The following is a 21,533-nucleotide window of genomic DNA, read 5'->3' on the forward strand; positions in this document are numbered from 1 at the left end:
ATCAACATTTCACCTCTGTCCCACCATGAACCTATGTGAGCAGAAATACCTCACCACTGAGAATGAATTATTTCCTCAGGATAAAAATTCCTGAACCATTTGAGCGTGCTCGTTTCTGCAATATTTTGCCATTACCTACTAAGTCCTATTTATTTAAAAACAAACAATAAACCCTCATTTTTTGCTTTCAAAGATTTCAGCTACAAAATTACTTTAAAAACTAACCTTTACATTTTACTTTGCTACAGTCTTTTGAGTGAAGCAGTTTGACAGCTACATCAGTCTACACCTGGTAATGATATTTAATTACTCATTTCTGAAAAGGTCTGGCAAGAGTAAGATACAGAGGAGTTTGAAATGCAGCTATGAGGTTTGATAAGGCATGCAAATAGGGGTATAAGAAAGAATATTCCATTATATTGATACATACATATGCAAATTCAGATAAAAATGAAAAAATGTTATGGTTTTCTCTTGTATGTATTAGAAAGTACCCCTTTAGCTCATAAAAATCTTCCAGGACAGTTTAATAATCAAAATTAAATACCACTCTATACATTAAGTTTCAAAGCAGGAAAAAACCTAGACAACACTGATCACTTCATTATTCAATATTGCATACCGTTTTAACTCAGTCAAAACTTTAAATATCTTTAAGACACACCAGACTATGTTTTTTAAAACCAAACTAATTTTTTAAGTTTTCCATGCTGCTAGCCATAATATTCCAGGAAACTTGTAACATTCTGTAAAAACACATCAAGGAATTTAATGTATTCTTTCTATAGTTGAGTCCAGTAAAGCTACTACATTATGGGAAAAAATAAACATTTGTTAAAACCCATTAAAACGCAAAATTATAACCACTTGGGTCACATATGAAATCACATTATTACACAGAATGTAATCATTTTGTCATCTGTCACTACAAACTTCTTGGAGAAAAGCTTTATACATTAAAGTACATCAATTTAAGGAAAACTAAGCCTAAATTTAAGGAAAACTAAGCCTATTGAGACTTGCCAACACAAGTTGGTTTCATATTTTCAAAACATCATATTTAAGATACAGGGTATGTTTTAGGAATAAAAGTTATTTGATTCACGCACTAGAATATTTAATCTCCTCAGTCCTTATAATGAGCGTTCTTTGAGCACCAAGATGTCACCAGACCTCTTGCCACTTTACCTCAACAAAAATATAAAATCCAGTGGCAAGGGCCCACCTAGGCAAGGATCCTTACCTGCCTCCTGTCCCATTTCCACTGGGAAAGTCATGCACTTTGACTGGAAATTGTTCCATCTGGCTGAGGCAGTTGTTCATTTTGTGAACTAATGCCAACAAAGGTGCATTACCCACTGGTTCTACTCGTTCAATGGGCTCTTCTCCAGGAAGCTAAAGTTATAAATAAACCAACAGGTTAAGCAAGGCCTCATGAAATAGAACACTCAATAAGAATATTTAATAGGCAGTTTTACAAAAGACTTACTCTATTGTATTTTTTTATGATGGATTTAGCTGGAACAATGGCTTCCAAATAATTTCAATAAACACACTTTTTGTATAGGCACACAATCCCGTATTCACAATTCCTAAGTCCAAAAGGCTTGAAAACACTACTCATTTGGTGGCAAAATCTGACCCAGACAGATACGTGGCTGTTTGAAGTCTTTATTTACATTTTGTAGGAATATTCATATGTTTTGTTGCAAAAATACTTAATGTGTATGGAGTACTATTCAGAATCCACTGGGGATTATCAGATAATAAGTGCTGTACGTACTGTATGGCAAAACTCATGAAACCCATCCAGCCCCAAGGAATTTTCAGTAAGTGATTACAGACTGTACATAATTCTAGCATGGTATAAAACTATATCCAATATTAACTATACAGCTAATGAGTCACAAATAATTACCAATTCTGCTTTAGGTAGTAGAACAAATTAAAATAACGCAAGCAATGTCTGCAAACAATGACCAGAGACGGTGAGTTTGACTGACACACAAGCGAGCTGTCCTTAGCCCTATTACACAGTTGATCCAGAGAATCACCTTCTGTTAAGCCATTATGAACAAGTAGAATGGTGTTAAGTCACCAGTGTCCAGGTTACTCTTTCGCTTTCACTCACTGAGAATGAAGAAAGTAAAGCTGCTCTGTACCTTCTGGTCTTATGATCCACATTATAAATGGTGATCAACCATTCCTCAATGAAATTGTTAGTTCTGTGTCTTATATACAAAACAGAAATGTTTACATATACTCTATCTTATGCCTATAGATACATGATGTCTACCATATTTCTATTAAAAAATATACTGAAAACTGCAATATGCTTAAAAACAGATATTCAGAATCAAATACACTCACAACTGTTAGTTGTGTTAGTTGCTCAGACGTGTCCTATGCTTTGTGACCCTATGGACTGTAGCCCACCAGGCTCATCCATCCATGGGATTTTTCAGGACAAGAATACTGGAGTGGGTTGGCATATCCTTCTCCAGGGGATCTTCCTGACCCAGGGATCAAACCTGGGTCCTTCCACATTGCAGGCAGACTCTACCATCTGAGATATCAGGAAGTGAAAGTGAAAGTTGCTCAGTCGTGTCTGACTCTTTGAGACCCCATGGACTACACAGTCCATGGAATTCTCCAGGCCAGAATGAGTGGATTGTCCTTTCCTTCTCCAGCGGATCTTCCCAACCCAGGGATTGAACTCAGGTCTCCCACATTGCAGGTGGATTCTTTACCGTCTGAGCCACCAGGGAAGCCCAAGCTATCAGGGAGGCCCAAACAATTAATGGTCTGTCTTACACAAAAACACAGAATCAAGATACATCAATCACAGCACAGGCACTTGCTTCACCATTTTCTTGTGTTACTGTTTACCTAATGCATAAAAGACCAAGGAATCCAAATGTGTATAATATCCAAGTTAAAAACTTTACCTCAGTATCTTGACCAAAAACTATTACAAATTACTCCTGGGATGAAAATATCTGCATGAGTAAAAAATGACTCTCAAAATAAGACACACAGGTATGATTATTAGGTAACTTACTGGAGAAGAAAAAAATACATGAAGGAATCTCTTTAATCTGATCTCTCTGCTCACAGCGTCTTTTTCACTTTTAGATGTCAAATAAAGCAACAGTTGCTTCACAAATCCACTGTGTTGGATTTCAAACGATGAAACATCAGACTCTGAGACTATGCTACGGATTTCTACAAGGCACTCAGCTCCACCATCCACCTGAAAGAGATGAAAACAGTATTCACTGATTTAAAGAGTCCGTAATAAATACACAATTCATATTTCCACCAAAGCTACCCGATACTTGAACACTTTTAAAAAAGAAATCAGGGGCAGGTGGTACATACTTGGTATATCCTTGAAAAACAATACTTTACAAACACACACATTCACAAAATGTTATTATTTCATGACAGAAAACCAGTGTCCATTCTGACATTAAAAAAAAAAAAAAAAAACTTAGCATTTAACCAATGTAGTTGTATTAAAGAAAAAAAAAAGACAAAAGATGAGAAAGCAAATTGGAGGAACAGAGCTATAATACCAAAATGAAAAGAGTTTAAGGTGTGGCTTTATAGTGCATTTGAAGTCTGAATGAAATAAGACAATTTCTTAGAAAACATGTGCTATTCACACAGTTCAAAGTACATCAAAAATGGAAAAAGAATCAGATGAAACACAAAAGGTTTATGACACCTCTACCCTCTCTGAGCACTCTTAGGGCACAGGTAAAGAGCGGTGAAGGAGGGGCTTCTCCTTCACTTAGGAAACCGTTAGGCTGTAGAGTCCATAGACATTAAAACTGCCTTTTTTTTTTCCCCCTTCATGTAGTGACATGAAATGTATTTTAAGTATTAACTGTACATTTCTCTAGGTATATCTTGGCCCGTTTTCAAACTGAAACTTAAGTGGTTTAATGGGGAATCTGGATTTACTAGTCTATAAACATAAGCTAGTACCTGTAGCTGAAGACAACTGAGAGGAGAGATGTGCCTGAGGGACACTTTTGAAATCTCTCCATTTCTTAAGAGACAAGGGAGGCGAGGGAAAGCAAAGTCAAAAATCAGATGTCTAGCACACTTAATGATAAAATGAGGAAGTAAGGAGTCAAGAGACAAGTTAAAGAAACGTCAGCGCCAAAGGTACAGGTCTGGTTAGAAAAGTTGCTCTAAGACAAATAAATCCACGGAAATCTAGAGTCACCAAGGCAAGGAGGAGCCGGATGGAAGAGCCCAGAGAAGCAGCTAGGTGCACTGGCTGCGGTACCTGGAGGTTGAGTTGTTCAGTAGCAGCACAAAGTCTCTGAAGGACATTCAATGCAGGGTTGCTTCCATCCATGTTCTCAGAACTGAAGTAACGCTCTACAAATTTATGTGCCTGCTCTTTAATCCAACCTTTAATTTTTTCTCTGCAAGAAGGAAAAAGATATTAAAAACTCAGTGTACATAGAAAAGTTTTCAATTATAACTTCTGGTCAAAAGCAGATAGCTGCTACATTTAAAATCCTTTTTTGGCCTATGTTAGCTGCTGCTGCTGCTGCTAAGTCGCTTCAGTCGTGTCCGACTCTGTGCGACCCCATAGATGGCAGCCCACCAGGCTCCCCCGTCCCTGGGATTCTCCAGGCAAGAACACTGGAGTGGGTTGCCATTTCCTTCTCCAATGCATGAAAGTGAAAAGTCAAAGTGAAGTCGCTCAGTCGTGTCTGACTCTAGCGACCCCATGGACTGCAGCCTACCAGGCTCCTCCGTCCACGGGATTTTCCAGGCAAGAGTACTGGAGTGGGTTGGCCTATGTTTATAGACTAGTAAATCCAGATTCCACATTAAACCACTTAAGTTTCAGTTTGAAAATGGGCTAAGATATACCTAGAGAAATGCACGGTTAATACTTAAAATACATTTCATGTCACTACATGAAGACCAAAAAAAGAAAAAAAACCAGTTCTAATGTCTATGGACTCTACAACCTAACAGTTTCCTGTTAACCTGAAAGCAATTTTCCAAGACTGTTTTCTAAGGTATAGACATATCTGCACTGTCCCTTATGTTCTATAGACCAGAAACATGTACCTATTAGGCACATAATAAGCTATGACAACTGAGACCTCACTGTTCAAATAACAAATTCTAATAACTTCAGAAATATATCTGCTTATTTCTACTACCTGAAATTCAGAACCACCCACCAATCAAGGCAATAAACCAAAAAAGAGCTTGTTTTCCCAATGGAATTTGCTTTTTAAAAATTTCTTATTTGCAGAGGAACTAATCCCTGTTGGTATTTACATCCAGAGTCAAACAAAACAAAACAATCCTTGAGGATTTTAAAGGACTGATTTTTTTAAAGCCATAAATTGGTGTGAAATGGTTTAACCGACAGTTTTACATTTCCAAAAAAGGGCTCTGCTCTAATGCAGAAGAGGGCTATTATAAAAGAGCATGTGTGTGTTCGGAAAATACATCAGTTTTCCCTTTTCCAGAACAAAACTAAGGAACAAATTCAAAGGGAAATCTATTTGCTTGGTTTTGAACATAGAAAACTCCCAACTAGACATGTTCAAATTTTAAAATATGAGAAAAAGTCAGACATGGGGCTCAAGAACTGAGAATCTGCTCCATCCTGGACCTATGCGACCTCTGAGCAAAAATTAAAGGCCTGTGTCCATGTTTCCATCTCTATGTAATACGGACACTGACTAGAATACCATGAAGCTTTTCCTAATCTAGGAACAGAAGTAACACAGAATCCCCCCACCTCACCTATTATTGGAGATGGTGTCCTTTGAGGCGGCCCTGGCAAGACCACTAACTCCCGCAGTTCGTGCTGGTTCAATGTTGTTGCTGTTAGACTGTGCGCTTAACCTTCCCCACGTTTTTGGATTCAAGCTTGCCAAGAAAGAAGACTTAGGTGACTGAGTAGTAGTGGGGCTTTTAGCTATGGAGAGAACAATAATTAAATCATTTTAGTGCAAATGATGAAAACCAACAGAATTTTAAGACTTCCACTCAACAGATTAATTAGCTACAAGAACTAAGAACACTGGGAATTCAGCAAACTCAGGCATGATTCAAAGCTGGCAGCAAAAATAAAGTATGTGTCTTTAGCCACTAGTTCCTTTCCATTCACCTCCCCATGGTTTCATCACAAATTACCTTGATTGTCTACTTTGTCATCATCTCTCGGAGGTGAATACTTTGGCCTTCTTGATCCTCGTTTTGGCAGTCGTTTTCTCTTTAGAACATCACTTAATCGACTATCACACGGGAAAACATGGGGTAAGTTTAGCAATTATCATGATCTAATACCATCACTCACTTTAAAGCAGGCCAAAATGGCAGAAACAATGTGTTATAAAATACTGTCGTAACAGTATTTTCCATTTAGTGATTATTTAATGCCAACTCTGCACCAATGTTCTACAAGTGCACAGACACAGAAATTGATTACTTCAGAAAATACCTAGCTATACAGATACCCTGACTACTGAATTACTAAAAGAAAACCAAATAGACAGAATATCTCATTAATCCTTGTTAAACTCCATTGTTAAATGCAGTACATAAAGTATATAAAACAAATATACAATACAAAGAAAGAACCATGCAATCATAAATCAGAAAAAGAATATGTTAAATCTGAGTACCTTTTTTCTTTTCTAATCTAAATGACAGTAAGTAAAATAATAATCACAGCACACTAAAGTTAACATTATCAAAATACTTTCCGATATTACCCAAAGTAATTTCATGGTGTGCAATGATAATAATATCCAAAATGAATGAATTTATAAATACTTTTATAAAGAATTCAGTTATCTGTAAACAAATGTAGCAGAGTGATAGTGTAAACAACCTATTTGAATTAGAATATATGAAAGACAACACATATGGCCTTGTGCACTATTTTTTACTATATTTAACAACTTTAGAAATAGTTTATACTATCATTCGTAGAATAACAAAACTACGTAAGATGGAAAAGATAAAAAAAAGTTATGGTTCAGTTAAATTATAATTCAAGTAAGAAAAATTTTGACAAAAAATTTAAAGTTTTCCAACATCTGATATGTCCATTGAAAACACTTAATAGCATGATCAATATACTTGACAATCAGGACAAGTGAACTTTCAAAGAATAAACTTAATTCCATTTATACATTTTTATGAACTTCTCATTTAAAACCATATTAGAAGAGAAATGAATCACTTAGAGCGCTGAAAGTCTCTCTCTGAAAGTATTTCTCTTTCCTTAGAAGCATTGACTGTCAGAACGTATAATCAACTCTAGTTCTTTAATTTAAAGTAGCTCAGGAGCACTGCATCTCTGTAAGCTGCATCATATTTTACCAACCACTTATGCTAGAGCTCAGGCACCATGCCTATGCTATAGAGTAAAACCCCGCAATGACCTCAGGTTGCCACAGCAGCTAGGGGAGGGAACTGGGCTAGCAAGGAAAGAGAGAGGTGGGCAAGGCTGGGAGAGAAAATGGCAAGACAATTCAACTAGAGAACAGGGAAGGTGGAGGGTCCTTGGTAATACTGCTAGGTCCCAAAACCCCGGACTGTGCCCATTACATAGTACCACTTAAACCCAGCAGCTTCCTAAGATAACACTGGACCAGGAGTCACAGAACTCTCAAAACTCATACATACATCAGGGTGGACAACTGTCACCAGGGGGCACCAAGAGCAGCTAGGATTCTGAGCTTTACAGCTGGTAAGATTAAATTTTTGGACCCCACTTATTAAATATACACTTTACCAAGATCGACTTTTTAGCTTCCATCAAAGGAACAAAAACACTTTTAATAGTGTGATTTGTTTCAGTACAAAATGATAACCGACATGAGGGCTGGTAACGTTCTCAGCAGCAGAGTACAACAAAGGAATGAAAAAAGAGGTGCAAGCAGAGAATTTTCTTAGAATTCTCATTAGCCTTTATTAAGAGCAAAAGTTCCGATATGCCAGTAAAAGACAGATGGGAAATCAGGTTCTTTTCTTATATTCTAAAAATTCCAATTTTTAATATTTTTCACTATATCAATATCTAGATGTCTCAAAGTTGGTAATATATGCTGCAACATAATAAATAATCATTAAGATTATGGTATCAGAAATGAGGCTCAAATCCTTCATCGTTAATAGTAAGTTCAAGACATTATGTCAGTCACTTAGCTTCTCTGAGCCTTAGTGCCCTTGTAGGTCAATGTAAATATTATGTCTCTACTGTGGTTTCTAAACATGGCTCTGTACAGCAGGTTTTCAGTAAGTGTTCAATTTTTTCCCCATTCTCATTATATACCTAACAAAACATACGTGAAAAAATGGAAAATGTACACTCTCTGTAGTGCCCTACACCTTTCACTTCCATGGGTGCGACTCAGAGACCAGGGCAGAGTTCCAAGCAAAGAGCACAAGAGTCACTGCAGGACTCTGACTTACCCTTGAGGGCTCAGGTCTAGAGAATCGTCTCTGCTGTGCTGCAAGCTGGGGGACCCCAGGTCAGCCGAGGCATTGGTGGCGGCCGTGGCTGTTCCACTGTTGACCGATGGCGTGGACCCCAAGGATCCGGACCCATTTGTACATGCCTTTGGTGGACTTGTCAACAATGACTCAGATTCTGCTAAGTGTTTTACTTGATGCATTACACCTTTATAGAACAGAGGTTAGAGTGTGTGTTAATCAGGACTACCTCCCCACCATTACAAGATCCCTAAACGCTAATGGTGGTTCACAAGGAATGAATAAAAAGTACGAAAAAACAGGACAATAATTGAGGTGCCAGAGTCTTCAACCTGACTCCAAAAAACAGAAGGAAGTAAATTCAAATTTAAATAAACATATTTATATTGAGGGTAAGATGGTTAGATAGCATCATCAACTCAATGAACATGAATCTGAGCAAACTCTGGGAGACGGTGAAGGAAACTCATTGGAACCTGGTATGTTCTAGTCCATGGGGTCGCAGAGTCAAATGCGACTTAGCGACTGAACACACGTCTCTTCTGAGGCCTTCCAATATGCTCAAAATGTTAAACGGGGTCACATATAAAGTCCTACCAGAAATTTAAAGTACCCACTGTAAGAATCAAAAACAATTACAAAAATCAGTGCACCTGTGGCTGGATAGCCAAAAGATAAGAAAAGGACCTATAATTATTAACTTCAAATGCTACAAGGAGACAAGATCACAATAACACTACTGTCAATAAAGAGAACACCAGCTATTGAAGGGTGGAGATTTTCACATCCCTCCACGTGTACAAGGAGACGGAATAATAACCCATTAAGGCAGAGATTTGTATTTGGGGTTCGATTGTGGGAGGAAGCACATGGGGTGGTGGGCGGCGGGGGGGGGGGGGGAGACAGAATACAAAGGTGTGTGCTCACATGTTCACAGCATTCACATTTTTCTGGGGAAGAGTCCACAACTTTCCATCAGATTATTTATATTAAAAAAAAAAAAAGATTTTTGAGTGAATTCAAACTTCAGGCATTCATTCCACAAGTACTATTTGCAACCGTCACATACCCAGACTGTGAGCGAGGCACTAAGAATATGGCCATGGCTAAGAAAAATGTATTCAGGGCACTTACTAACTAATGAGAAAGATATATTTAACAAGAACTTAAAAATACAGAATGAACTGCTTATGAGAAATAAAATACAGTGCTGCTGGAGCATACCATAGGGAGATCTAACAATTCAGGAGGCAGGATAGGTATTTAGGAATAAGTGATCTTTAAGTGGAACCTCAGAGAACAGCGAGACAAGCCACATGCAAAGGGGGAGAACCAATCTAGATATCTCCATATACCTCACCATGTATACGCTATACAAATACTTGGGGGTGGGAAATTCAATCTGATGGCATAGTTGATTGATAGGATCAAAAGTTTTTTAAAAAATCACTGAAAAAAAAGACTGATTCTCATATTCTCATATATATATTCATATACCAATTCTCAAATCATAAAGCAACTAAAAGTAAATGACAACAAATATAGAATACTTAAAACAAAATAAAAATGCAAGATCAGATCAGATCAGATCAGTCGCTCAGTCGTGTCCGACTCTTTGCGACCCCATGAATCACAGCACGCCAGGCCTCCCTGTCCATCACCAACTCTAAGGCTAAAAATAAGAATATACACCAAGTGTTTATGTAAGCACAGAAAAGGTACATAAATCTAGTTTGTTAACCATAGTTATTGCCTCTGGGATACGAAGAGAGTTTGCCTTCTATTTCATACAAACATGTAGTGTTGGATTTTTTCCATTATTACTTGAACAGAGCTAACAATAAACAGTGAGAATTTCTTCCCATTTGACTCAATATTATTACACTAGTGTGTCTATTACATTCTCAAGATGTAAAGAGAAATGAATCCCGCATAAGAAAAAGTGATTATGAGCATAAAGAACCGGGATTGAAGACAAAGTATTACATGCCAGGAGAATACCATTATTTTTTGCATCCTCACAAGACCCAAGTAACCTGATAGACCACAAGACCCATAAAGAGATTTCTGTTGAGAAAGAACTTCTTTTATTATCTTTGCAGGTTTAAAAAAGGATAAACACCCTGAATGAGTGACAGTTTCATCTTCCAGGTTTTCAAGAAGAGAATGCTAAAATACCATGTCCCCAAGGCTGATTTCGAAACTGAAATTCCTCAAATTAGAGGACCAGACAAATTGCATTCTGAAGATTATTCCAAGTCTTAAAATATTTCATTATTTACACAATGAAGTAAAAAATAATCCCTTATACAGCTGTACTGATCTATTAACAGGATTCCTTGGGAGAGAAAGTGACCTCTGACTTTTTCAAAGAATCTTTAGGGCAACTGTATGCTACCAGCATAAAAAGAAAAGTCAGCAATTGCTTCTAGGCCATAAACACTCAAATCACTGAAACTTAGTAAGTGTTCATCAATTAACAAGTCAATCTCATACAATCTGTAATAAAAGGTTTTAAAAAGATGCATGTTACATACTTAAGCTGAAAGCATGTAAATTATATAAAAGTAACAATTTTTGTTCCACAGATTATAATTCTACTAAAATAATATTCAGACTAAAAGATTAACCATCAATTATCATGAACGGAATTACCTTCTCTTCTGAAGTAAACACTAAAAATATCAGGTAACTTCTGCATTAAGATCTCTGCCATTTGAAGGGCTCCAACTACTATCTTCAGGTCTTGGCTTGATAGCATGGAAGCAATATGACTAAAAAAAGAAAGCATTTGTATATAAAACATCTGCCTGGATTTGATAATTATTGATGGCCACACAACTTTAAATTTGAGAGTGAAATATTTCAGTTTTGAAACCTGTTGACTAAAATAAGAATTTTTCTTAAATGCTCAACTTTTCCATTTAATCTATTTTTTATTGAAGGTGTCTGTGAATACAGAAAGACAATGAAGGGCTCAAGATACTCCAGATTAACTGTTTTGTGCATTTTATACTATAATATGGCTTTAAAATTTTCTGAAGTTAACTGCAGAGACTTGGGTTTCTAAAATGTTTCTTTTTACCACTTTCATGAACACACCTTGAAACAGCATGGTTTTTCAGGACATCCTTTAGAAGTTCGGCATCCGCGAAATAAATTATCCTAAGAATTGCTCTAAGGCACTTATGTCTGACCGCAGGTCCTGCTGAGGAACTATACACTTCATAAAGAACACCAAATAATGTCTTAATAAAAGACTTAGCCAGTTCCGGATCCTCTTTCATAAGCTGTGCTCGAGCATCATCCTTCTTTAACTCTGAATATCCACCTGCAATAAAAAATGTAAAATCTGAAAGGCTTCAGAAACACAATAAAGCGAGCTAACATAAAATTCAAGTGGATGTACAATGCTATAAAGGAAATTAACTTATATAATGCAATCAACTGGGGTCTATAAAGATGCCCCAAACAACATTAAGACAAATTTTAAAATTAAAAAATTTTAAAAACCACTGACTATTCCAGCTAGCTGCAAAACACAAGGTAGCACTACACTGTACCTCTTATTTTTACTAATACCTGTTCCACAAAATATTGGGGACATTTGAGTACTAACCAGTTAAAACTACTGGTAAGAAATAAACGCAGTTGAAGAAATGAATATTGAGTATGCAGGAGTAGCTCAGCTGGTAAAGAATCCACCTGCAATGCAGGAGACCCAGGTTCAATTCCTGCATTGGGAAGATTCCCTGGAGAAGGGATAGGTTACCCACTCCAGTATTCTCGGACTTCTCAGGTGTTCAGGCAGTAAAAATTCCACCTGCAATGTGGGAAACCTGGGTTCGATCCCTGGAAGAGGGCACAGCAACCCACTCTAGTGTTCTTGCCTGGAGAATCCCCATGGACAAAGGAGTCTGGCAGGCTATACATAGTCCATGGACTCGCAAAGAGTCAGACATGACTAAGTGACTAAGCACAGTAGACATACAGCAAGAAATTGGAAAAAGATGACCGGTCACTGGGCTTAAAGGGAGTAAAGTGTAGGAGAAAGGTAACAGATGAAAAGCTCTAGAACAGGGGTTGGCAACGTATGGTTCGAAGGCCTAACCTACCTCACCACTGATTTTTGTAAATAAATTTTACTGAAACACAACCACTTACATTTGTTTACATACTGTGCATGGCTGTGTAGGGGCTACAAGAGCAGCGCTGAATACAGACTGCGTGGCCTGCAAAGCTTAAAAGTATGCTGACCTTTATACTCTGGGCTAGAACTACAAAAGCACTGAACTAAAAGCCCTCCAGAAAGGAACAAATGACAGAAACTTGAGGGTAAAAAAATTCTCATGAATTAAAGAGAATTTTGATGCGAAAGTATAAAACAAAAGATTAGAAAGAACTGATCTGATGGGGTGTGACTGGATCTAAATGTAAAACAGGAATAAAAAGATCAGATTTTAAAAACTGCCTGGGCTGAAGAGAACTAATTAGTGACTGCTGGGCAGGGGGGGGGGTGGGGTGGAGGGTGGGGAATGGGTTGGAGGGAAAAAAGAAACAAGTGAGGAAGATTAAGGGATACAAACTTCCAGTTGAAGAATAAATGAGTCACAAGTATGAAATGTACAACATGGGGAATACAGTCAATAACTATGTAATACTTTTGGTGACATCATAAGTAGACTGATCGTGGTGATTATTTTGAAATGTATGAGGTACTGAATTCACTATGTTGTGTAACAGGAACTAACACAGTGTTGTAAATCCACTATACCAAACTCAACATAGTATTACTGGGGGAAGGGGTGGGGGACTGGATGAAGGCAGTCAGAAAGTTACAAGATAAATAAATACTAGGGATGTAATGTACAACATGACAAAAATAATTAACACTGCTGATATTATATGAGAAAGCTAAGAATTTCTTACCACCCAAATTATCTTTTTTTCTCTTTCTTTAATTTGTATCTATATGAGAAGATGGATGTTTACTCTAACCAACTAATGTGGTAATCATTTCAGGATCTACGTGAGTCAAACTATTATGTGGTACATCTTAAATTCACACATTGCTGTGTCAATTATATCTCAATAAAACTGAAAGCGGAGAAAAACGCACAGGACAATTCTGACTAGAGTCCAGGACACTGCAAATGACAAAAGTAGGAAAATCTTGGGGGAAGATACCAGTCAAGCTATGTTGGCTGATTTACCGATTAAAGCACATGATAAAACAACAACAAAAAGAACTATTTCCTACCATGCAACTACCTCAATATAATAAAAAACACTCAATAAAACAATTAAATGTTATTGCAAACACTATTCACTAGACAACATGGTACTACTTTTGACTTCAAAAGGTACTTACTAGTGTTAGTATTGGCTAAGGGGTTAGGTTTTCTCTGAATGGCACGTGCTGTTCCCGTGTCCTCATTGATTTGCTGCATAGAATTAAAATCAATAGTATAAACTCGTCCCAGAGTGGACAAGCTTATCTCATCCTCACCGACCTGATGGGCTGCCTGAGAGCAAAGAGAGAGAAACCTTGAATATAAACATGGAGAAACTTATTAACTCAAGACACAGTGGGGACCTCCATAAATGCTAACTTACATATTTGTTGCATCAGGTTTCAGACAGTAAGTAACAGAATGTGGAAGTTTTAATAGTGTGGATATGACAAAACTTACTCAATCAACAAACCATTTTTAATTAAATATATATATACACCCCCAGGACCATTAGGTCCCCTGAGACAAATACAGGTAAAATCCAGTCATGCAGGATCGCTGACACGGAGAAGATACTATTTGTGTTAAAAAGGCCTTGAAGACACTGCTGACAGAAAAAAATCAGTTATCCTTTGGTATAACTTTTGGTACCTTATTCTTAGGTTAAAATATTATTTACATCATGGATTCCTAGGAGCCAATCAAGATCCTCCTTTAAACAAAATGATCCTACAAAATTATCCTTAGGTCATCAAAAAAAAAAAGACTTTTACATTGCAATGATGCCCTAAGATTGAAAGGGACACAACTGGAAGTAGAAAAAGTAATCCCAAGAGGTGGCAAGCATTACACAGTATGTATCTCAAATGAGACAATGTAGTTAACACTGGTGGATTTTAGACAGCCTAAAGAAGTGACAAAATATACATTTTTATGGAATTCCTTGGTTGAATGGAAGTCAGGATTCTCAGAAAATACCAGAGAGTAACCTAACAGGGAAAATCCAATTACTGGGAAAATGCTAAAAAGAAGAATGCTCAGTATTAGAGACCACAACCAGCTCATAAAGTAAGGCTAACAATTACAAAAGACTAGTCACCTCTGACTTTCTCAGAACAACTGGTCCTGAGTTTAGATACTGTCATAAGAATTTGATTTCATAACATAAATTAGTGGTTCCAAAGTTTTCCAAACATTCATTTTTAGAAACTAGTGGAAGATAACTTAAAGAAAAAAAGTCTATGTGTAAATGTCCTAAAACATTCTAATTACACAGGCTGAAATTAGAAAATATATTAATACTTGAGTATCTTATAGATGAAAACATTAGTAAATGATGCATGGCATCTCAAATAAAGCAGTGACCAACGCTTCCTAAATAAGGGCAAAAATTTTCCTGAGAAAGTTCTGAAGTATTTCAATGCAAATTTAATATTGAAGTATGGAAATAAGAATAAAATCACACATAAAACCTCCACAGAAAAATCACTATAAATATTGTGGTATATTTCTTTCCTTTGCTATTATTCTTTTCTTTTGCTGAGTTTCCATGGATCACATAATTTTGTTTTCATTTATAGCATATCACACTGTAAGTAATTAAACTTTATCCCAGTAAGGTCTGTACTACATAGAAGCTTAGGTGTATACCACAATTTACTTATTCACCTAGAGCTAGATATTTAAATTCTTTCTATATTTTTGCTCTTTTAAAAAATACTGAAAAGCAGCCACTTGTATGTAATCTTTGCTTTTGAGAGATTTCTTCTGGATAGGAGACTGAAGGAACTTTTTGAGACATGTAGCCTAACTCCTCCCGCGTTTCCTTTTAGAAACGAGGAAACCATGGAACAAAGAACTTAAATTACTTGCTCCAAGTCAATCAGGTAGTGAGTAGCAGAAGCAGGACTAGAACATCATGTTTTCTGACCTCAACAGAAATGAGGACCTTGTTCTCAGGAGACAAAATGAGAGAATCGTGAGTTAATTCCACGCTAAGCACATTTACGTCCACATGCCCCCTCCCGACTCCAGCCCTACACCCACACTCCATCCAAAGAAGACATATTTAAACGGTACGAGGAAACTACTACCTCAATGATCCGGCTGTCTATCCTGTTATAGGGGTGCCAGAGGCCCCGGTCATCCCGCCACTGCCATATGGCCCCATCCGTGTTCTGTGCATTGCCTTTCTTCAGCATGGTATCAACTGCAAAAATGCCTTCCTTTGGTAAACATGGCATAAGTTCACTGAAAATGAAAGGTGCAATTATTTTAATAAGTAGCTTTCTAAGCTGTCAGTAAATACCAGGTCTCTAAAGCAAAATGCCCTCCAGTTATTATTAACTATTGGCCCAATCTTTACCAAATCAGAGATGTCAGTTCATACAGTTCTTGAGGACTTCGTGGAACAAGATCAATCTGCTCCTGACAACTTCCATTGGAGGCACCACACAGGAGAAAGTGAAGCGTTTCTGCAATGTCTGTAAAGCCAACAATGAAAAGCCAAAGCCTATGAAACTACTTGTATTGCCATATTTAAAAGGCAATCATTCCCAAGGGGAAAAACAAAAGTATTTTCCTGTTTGGCCATACCATTCAAGATAGGTGAAAATAACTTGGAATTAAAACCTTAAAAAAAACTATGAAGATTTAAACAATTTCCTTTTGAGGACTTAAGTCGTAAGTTCACTGCAGAGACTTTAAGAATCTTGTATTACTTTCCTTAAGGAGCACAGAGTTTGCAGAACAAGTGCACTAAACATTTTATCCTTGATTCACATATATCTGTGTATTTTCTTCAATTCAAATATAATATACTGAAATCGTGTGGCCAATAGAATAAAACACAGCGATTAAAAGCATCTGAATCTTGCCATTTTGTCATAAGGAAAACCTTTACTTAAATGACAGTAAGCATGCCAACTACCTTTAAAAATCAAGAAAATATCCTCTACCACAAACTTCCATTCCCAGAAGATCTCAGTTTATAGAAGAACTGGGGTGAAAACTTGTCTAATGCATTGACACAGTGAGTGGAACATGTTCCCAGTTGCCAAGGTTTTGATCATTCTAACAACCAGGACCTAAAGACAAGGCTGTGTCTCTGTTGGTTGTGGCATATGGTTCTATATGCACATACAAAACATGTATAAATATTTCACTGAAATGTCCTGCCAGTAATCAGTATTCTACTGTTAAGAAAGTACTCATCATTAATTCGGGCAGAAAGAAAGTGAAGTTGCTCAGTTGTGTCCGAATCTTTGTGACTCCATGGACTATAGCCTAACAGGCTCCTCCATCCATGGTATTTTCCAGGCAAGAGTACTAAAGTGGGTTGCCATTTCTTTCTCCAGGGGATCTTCCCAACCCAGGGATTGAACCTGGATCTCCCACATTGCAGGCAGATGCTTTACCTTCTGAGCCACCAGGGAAGCCTCAATTTGGTTAGAGGAGTTATGAATAGTTAAATCTCTGCCTCATAGAAATTTCACAAGTAGTGATTAAATCTTTAAAAATTTTTGAAAAATTCATTTTGCCAACTTTCTTAAGAAACAGTAATATATGGCAATGGTGTAATAGTAACTTAAAAAGAAAAAAAAGATCAGAGATTGAAAAAAAATAGAACAAGATAGGTTCATGTTTCCTTTGTGTTACTGAGGGAGAAAGACAATGTAAGTCTAGTGGCTTCTATATGATGAATATGTGGCAAACTTCCTAAAATATGCAAACGAGGTAATTCCAGAACATTAAAAACAAAAACAAAACTTAGATAGCAATTTCCCAAACCAGGATATAGGAAAAATGCTGTGCCATATGGTAACAAGAGATAATCTATGTGCAAACTTCGGGAAACCAAAATTCAAGGGACTTCTAGGAATTTTAATTAGGAAAGTACATTATGACTACTCAAAAAAAAAAAAAAGATCTTCCCCAAACTTATCTTGGCAGAGAGGACTTTGTTCAGGGCATAAGCAAAACAGTGTTCTCTGGAATACTAAGTTTAGGAATGACAAAATGCTTTATGTCTTCAATAAATCACCTCAGCAACACTATTTTTCTATGAAGAACTGTGCCATGTGCTAAAATTCACAACTAATGTGACTAAATTTAAACCTGAGTTTCCCATCCTCCCTCCCCAGCAAGAAAAGTACTATCATACCGCTTAATAATCTACCTGAGGCAGAGGTACAAAGACTGTTCGTCAGTGAATGTCATCACTGACTCCCAAGATAATATTCTCAGAAAGCAAAATTATGGATATACAACTACACACAATTATGAGTGTTTCATACAGAAGTGATCAATGCTCTACTAGCAATAATCAAAATATACAGATGTTCTCTGAAACCCACAGTCTTCTGACATTAACTTGTGAAATCTAAAGTAAAGATAGTAACGGGCAACTGCAACAGCAGTGTGTGTGTGTGTTCAGGGGTGTGTGTGTGTACACATGTGTGCACTCACTCAGTTGTGTCTGACTCTTTGTGACACCATGGACTGTACAGCCCACCAGGTTCCTCTGTTCATGGGATTTCATAGACAAGAATACTGGAGTGGGTTACCATTTCTTACTCCAGGGGATCTTCCTGACCTAGGAATAGAACCACATCTGCAATGGAAAGCAGATTCTTTACCACTGAGCCACCTGGGAAGCCCACTAGAGACTGTAATAGCAGTGGTGATAAAATGTTAATATTCTGCACAGGGTAAGGTTGAGAAGGGCTTAGAAATGTTAAACCAGCAAAGATCAAAGCCATTCATCTATGTAAATATTTTGAGGGAGAAGGCATTCTGGAATCATAAAATGCTGGAAAATCTAACGTAGGCAAAAGGACTACCTGTAAGCAGAAGAGAAGCAGTTATTGGTAACATAAACTCAGAATTCTCCTAATGAAGCATCACTGCTGTTGAGTCACTAAGTCGTGTCTGACTCTTGTGACCCCAGGAAGCATCATTACTTAACTGATTGTATAGAAAGCAATGACCTTAGCCCTCCAATAGTAAAGTTTTAATACACTATATACTTTGAAAACTGGATGGAGAAAGCATTACTATATTGTCACACCCAGATTTGTTACACAGTAACATTTTTCTTCCTTTACTATCCAGTGCCTACATATTAGTGATTTCTACTTGCTTATGTTGATTCTACTTATCAACAGAGGTTAAACACACACAATTTTTCTTGTTTAAAACAGAATAATAAAATAGCACTTACTTTGCTTCATAAGTTGAACTGCTAAAGTTGGACAATTGGAACACATCAGAGAAAACATGCGAACCACCATTATAAACATCCCAGAACTTAAAATTGGTGGAGTTACTACCAACAGTTGTTGAACATTTGTTAGCAGATCTTTGGAAGCAACCTGCTGGAGTAAATTCTGCAGAAACACAAGGAAAAAAAAAAAAAAAAACTGTTACATTCTGAGTTAGCAGTTTAACAACTTCATGAGAATATCAACAGACTAAATGCTTACCTCCTCATGTTGGAAGTTGTCCACTAGACGTGCAAAACAAAGGCAAGTGCTTTCTACTGACTTTTTGTCCTGTTTGTTTTTTTTTAAATAAAGGAAAATAAAGTTTGTTAATATAAAACATTTTCACTATCCTAACCCCAAATTCTTCAAAGATGTGAGTTTTGAAAATGCTGTGAACCTAAGCAAGCAATCAGTAAAGTCATGATTTTAATACAAAGGGAAATCATACTGATAAAATCTGTACTTCCTATAAGACCTCAACAAATAAAAAGCAAGTTATATCAAAAAAAAACCAACTTTTGTGCTTCTACAATTTCAATACCTAAACAAAAACTATAATAAAAATAACATCCTATCATTTTAAACAGCCTTATAAGTAGAAACTTTTAAAACATTCTTGTGATGCCCTTTATTGTGATCTTTTGCTTTATTGCAGTGGTTGGAACCAAATCCACACTATCTCTGAGGTATGTCTGTATGTTTTATGTATCTAATTTTCCCTGAGATGCTTTTAAGCATATTTTATAAAGATGACTTAAAAGCCAAATCTCTTAAAATCTCTTTAGCAATAACAACACTTTGAAACATTACAAGAAAATTATATTTCTCTACAACCTTCAAACTTGGCTCATCTGTCCTGCAAGAGAGGCTACATAAGCTCTGCTTATCATATAGTACACCAGGCCCACTGATGCCTTCTCCTCTAGAGCTGCTCCTGTTCTTTGCCAGTCCCAGACAGCTGCAATCTACATTTCTTATTTCATTTTTATGTGGAACATACATAGTCTCATTTCTTCTCTGATCTTAATCCATACCCTCTCTGGTCCTCTCTGCCTAACTCAACAGCTTTCAGGAAAGGGTGATCTTTATAAAAGCAAATTCTCATCATATTACATAGGAAACACTCAAGTGTCTGCTGAAATAATAAATTTACCCCTAAAGTCAAAATAGTTGATACCTTGTCATTTGGGTAAATCCATTGAAATTTCATAAAATAACCTAATATGGTCTATGACTAGTTAACAGGAAAAGACAAAGATCAGAACATTTCCAATTTACATACCCAGTTGGAAGATTTAAGACTCCAGGTGAAAATGGCATTTTAAAAAAATTTAATAAACATGTTTTATGCCGCATAAGATAGGTTTGCATTTTACCTGGTGGGTTAGCCTTTGGGTAAGCAATGGGAGGGAATCCGCCACAAAATGAAATTCATCTGGCGTGATACTCTGGCAGCAATTGGCTGCAATTGCTAGCGCGTTTCTTTGGGCATTTATGCTGAAGAACTCTAGATACAGCAAGCAGTCTGCCAAACCACCCTAAAATATAGGAAAACTGTTAAAAGCGAAGAAGTACTCTTTTATCAGCAATTATGAAAAGAAAGAAAAAAGTCTAGCACATCACTTTGGAAACAGCATGGGAACCTTACAGAGGCTGCAATCTAGGAGCTAATACAAACATGGATCTAAAATTCAACATTAAAGGAAATAGTCCTTTGGTAACAACACTTACCGCCTGGAGAATGGCTTTACTGTGTCTACGTGATAACATCTCCAAGGCCGTCAAGGCCTGCTCGGCCACATCAATACACTGAATAACTTGCAGCTGGAAACATACAAATAAGGAACAAGGTTATCATTCAAGTGCTCTACTTGCTACTCATCTTCTATGGGAATAAACATCTTTAATTTTCATCAATCTATACTGCCTCTATGCTTCCCTGGTGGCACAGTGGTAAAGAATCTGTCTGCCAATGCAAGAGATAACAGGTATGATCCCTAGGTCGGGAAGATTCCTGGAGAAGGGAATGGCAACCCACTCCAGTATTCTTACCTGGGGAATCTCATGGACAGAGGAGCCTGGCAGGCTACAGTTTATGGGGTCGCAAAGAGTTGGACATGATCTAGCGACTAAACAATAAATACTGTTTCTAACCTGAAACCCACCACAGGAAACCAGTGACTTATGCATGTAAGCTATAGCATATTGGCAATATAGCTTCCTTCCAACCACTTTATAAGATGTTGAAAAATATGTTTTAAAGAATAAACTAAATTCAATTATATAACTTTAAATCTTCAGATTTAAAATAAACGGGTTGGTTTATGGAACAAATTTTAAAAAATCAAGTTTTACAGTTTTTAGCATATTTCAAGGTTTTCAGATAATGCAAATTTTATTGTGCATTAAAAAGAAAAAGGTCCTTAAAACAGACCAAAAACAACCTACCACAGACCATATGAAAAAATTTCCTTTCTCCACTGCCTCACTTTATGACCTTGAGCAAGGCATTTTGTCTGGCTCAGCCTCCTCAGCTGTA

General features: G+C 36.9%; 1 protein-coding gene across 16 annotated transcripts in view; it reads right to left on the reverse strand.

Moving 5' to 3' along the window:
• The window catches only part of TRIP12 (thyroid hormone receptor interactor 12), a 151,165-nt gene that overhangs the window by 24,965 nt on the left and 104,667 nt on the right, over positions 1 to 21,533 (reverse strand). For 7 of the 16 annotated variants that reach the window (XM_070773376.1, XM_070773409.1, XM_070773401.1 and 4 more), the window contains 15 exons: positions 20,726 to 20,818; positions 20,371 to 20,532; positions 19,214 to 19,282; positions 18,952 to 19,117; positions 16,096 to 16,213; positions 15,821 to 15,980; positions 13,868 to 14,021; positions 11,599 to 11,827; positions 11,152 to 11,270; positions 8,476 to 8,683; positions 6,187 to 6,287; positions 5,794 to 5,968; positions 4,301 to 4,442; positions 3,062 to 3,253; positions 1,244 to 1,395 (listed from right to left, as the gene is read on the reverse strand). In XM_070773376.1, the coding sequence (XP_070629477.1) occupies positions 1,244 to 1,395; positions 3,062 to 3,253; positions 4,301 to 4,442; positions 5,794 to 5,968; positions 6,187 to 6,287; positions 8,476 to 8,683; positions 11,152 to 11,270; positions 11,599 to 11,827; positions 13,868 to 14,021; positions 15,821 to 15,980; positions 16,096 to 16,213; positions 18,952 to 19,117; positions 19,214 to 19,282; positions 20,371 to 20,532; positions 20,726 to 20,818 (2,240 nt within the window). The remainder of the gene's footprint in view (positions 1 to 1,243; positions 1,396 to 3,061; positions 3,254 to 4,300; positions 4,443 to 5,793; positions 5,969 to 6,186; positions 6,288 to 8,475; positions 8,684 to 11,151; positions 11,271 to 11,598; positions 11,828 to 13,867; positions 14,022 to 15,820; positions 15,981 to 16,095; positions 16,214 to 18,951; positions 19,118 to 19,213; positions 19,283 to 20,370; positions 20,533 to 20,725; positions 20,819 to 21,533) is intronic. The other 9 variants (XM_070773418.1, XM_070773412.1, XM_070773406.1 and 6 more) reach the window with 3 other exon arrangements.

The sequence above is a fragment of the Bos indicus genome, chromosome 2 (assembly GCF_029378745.1).
Source record: "Bos indicus isolate NIAB-ARS_2022 breed Sahiwal x Tharparkar chromosome 2, NIAB-ARS_B.indTharparkar_mat_pri_1.0, whole genome shotgun sequence".
NCBI classification, from domain to species: Eukaryota; Metazoa; Chordata; class Mammalia; order Artiodactyla; family Bovidae; genus Bos; species Bos indicus.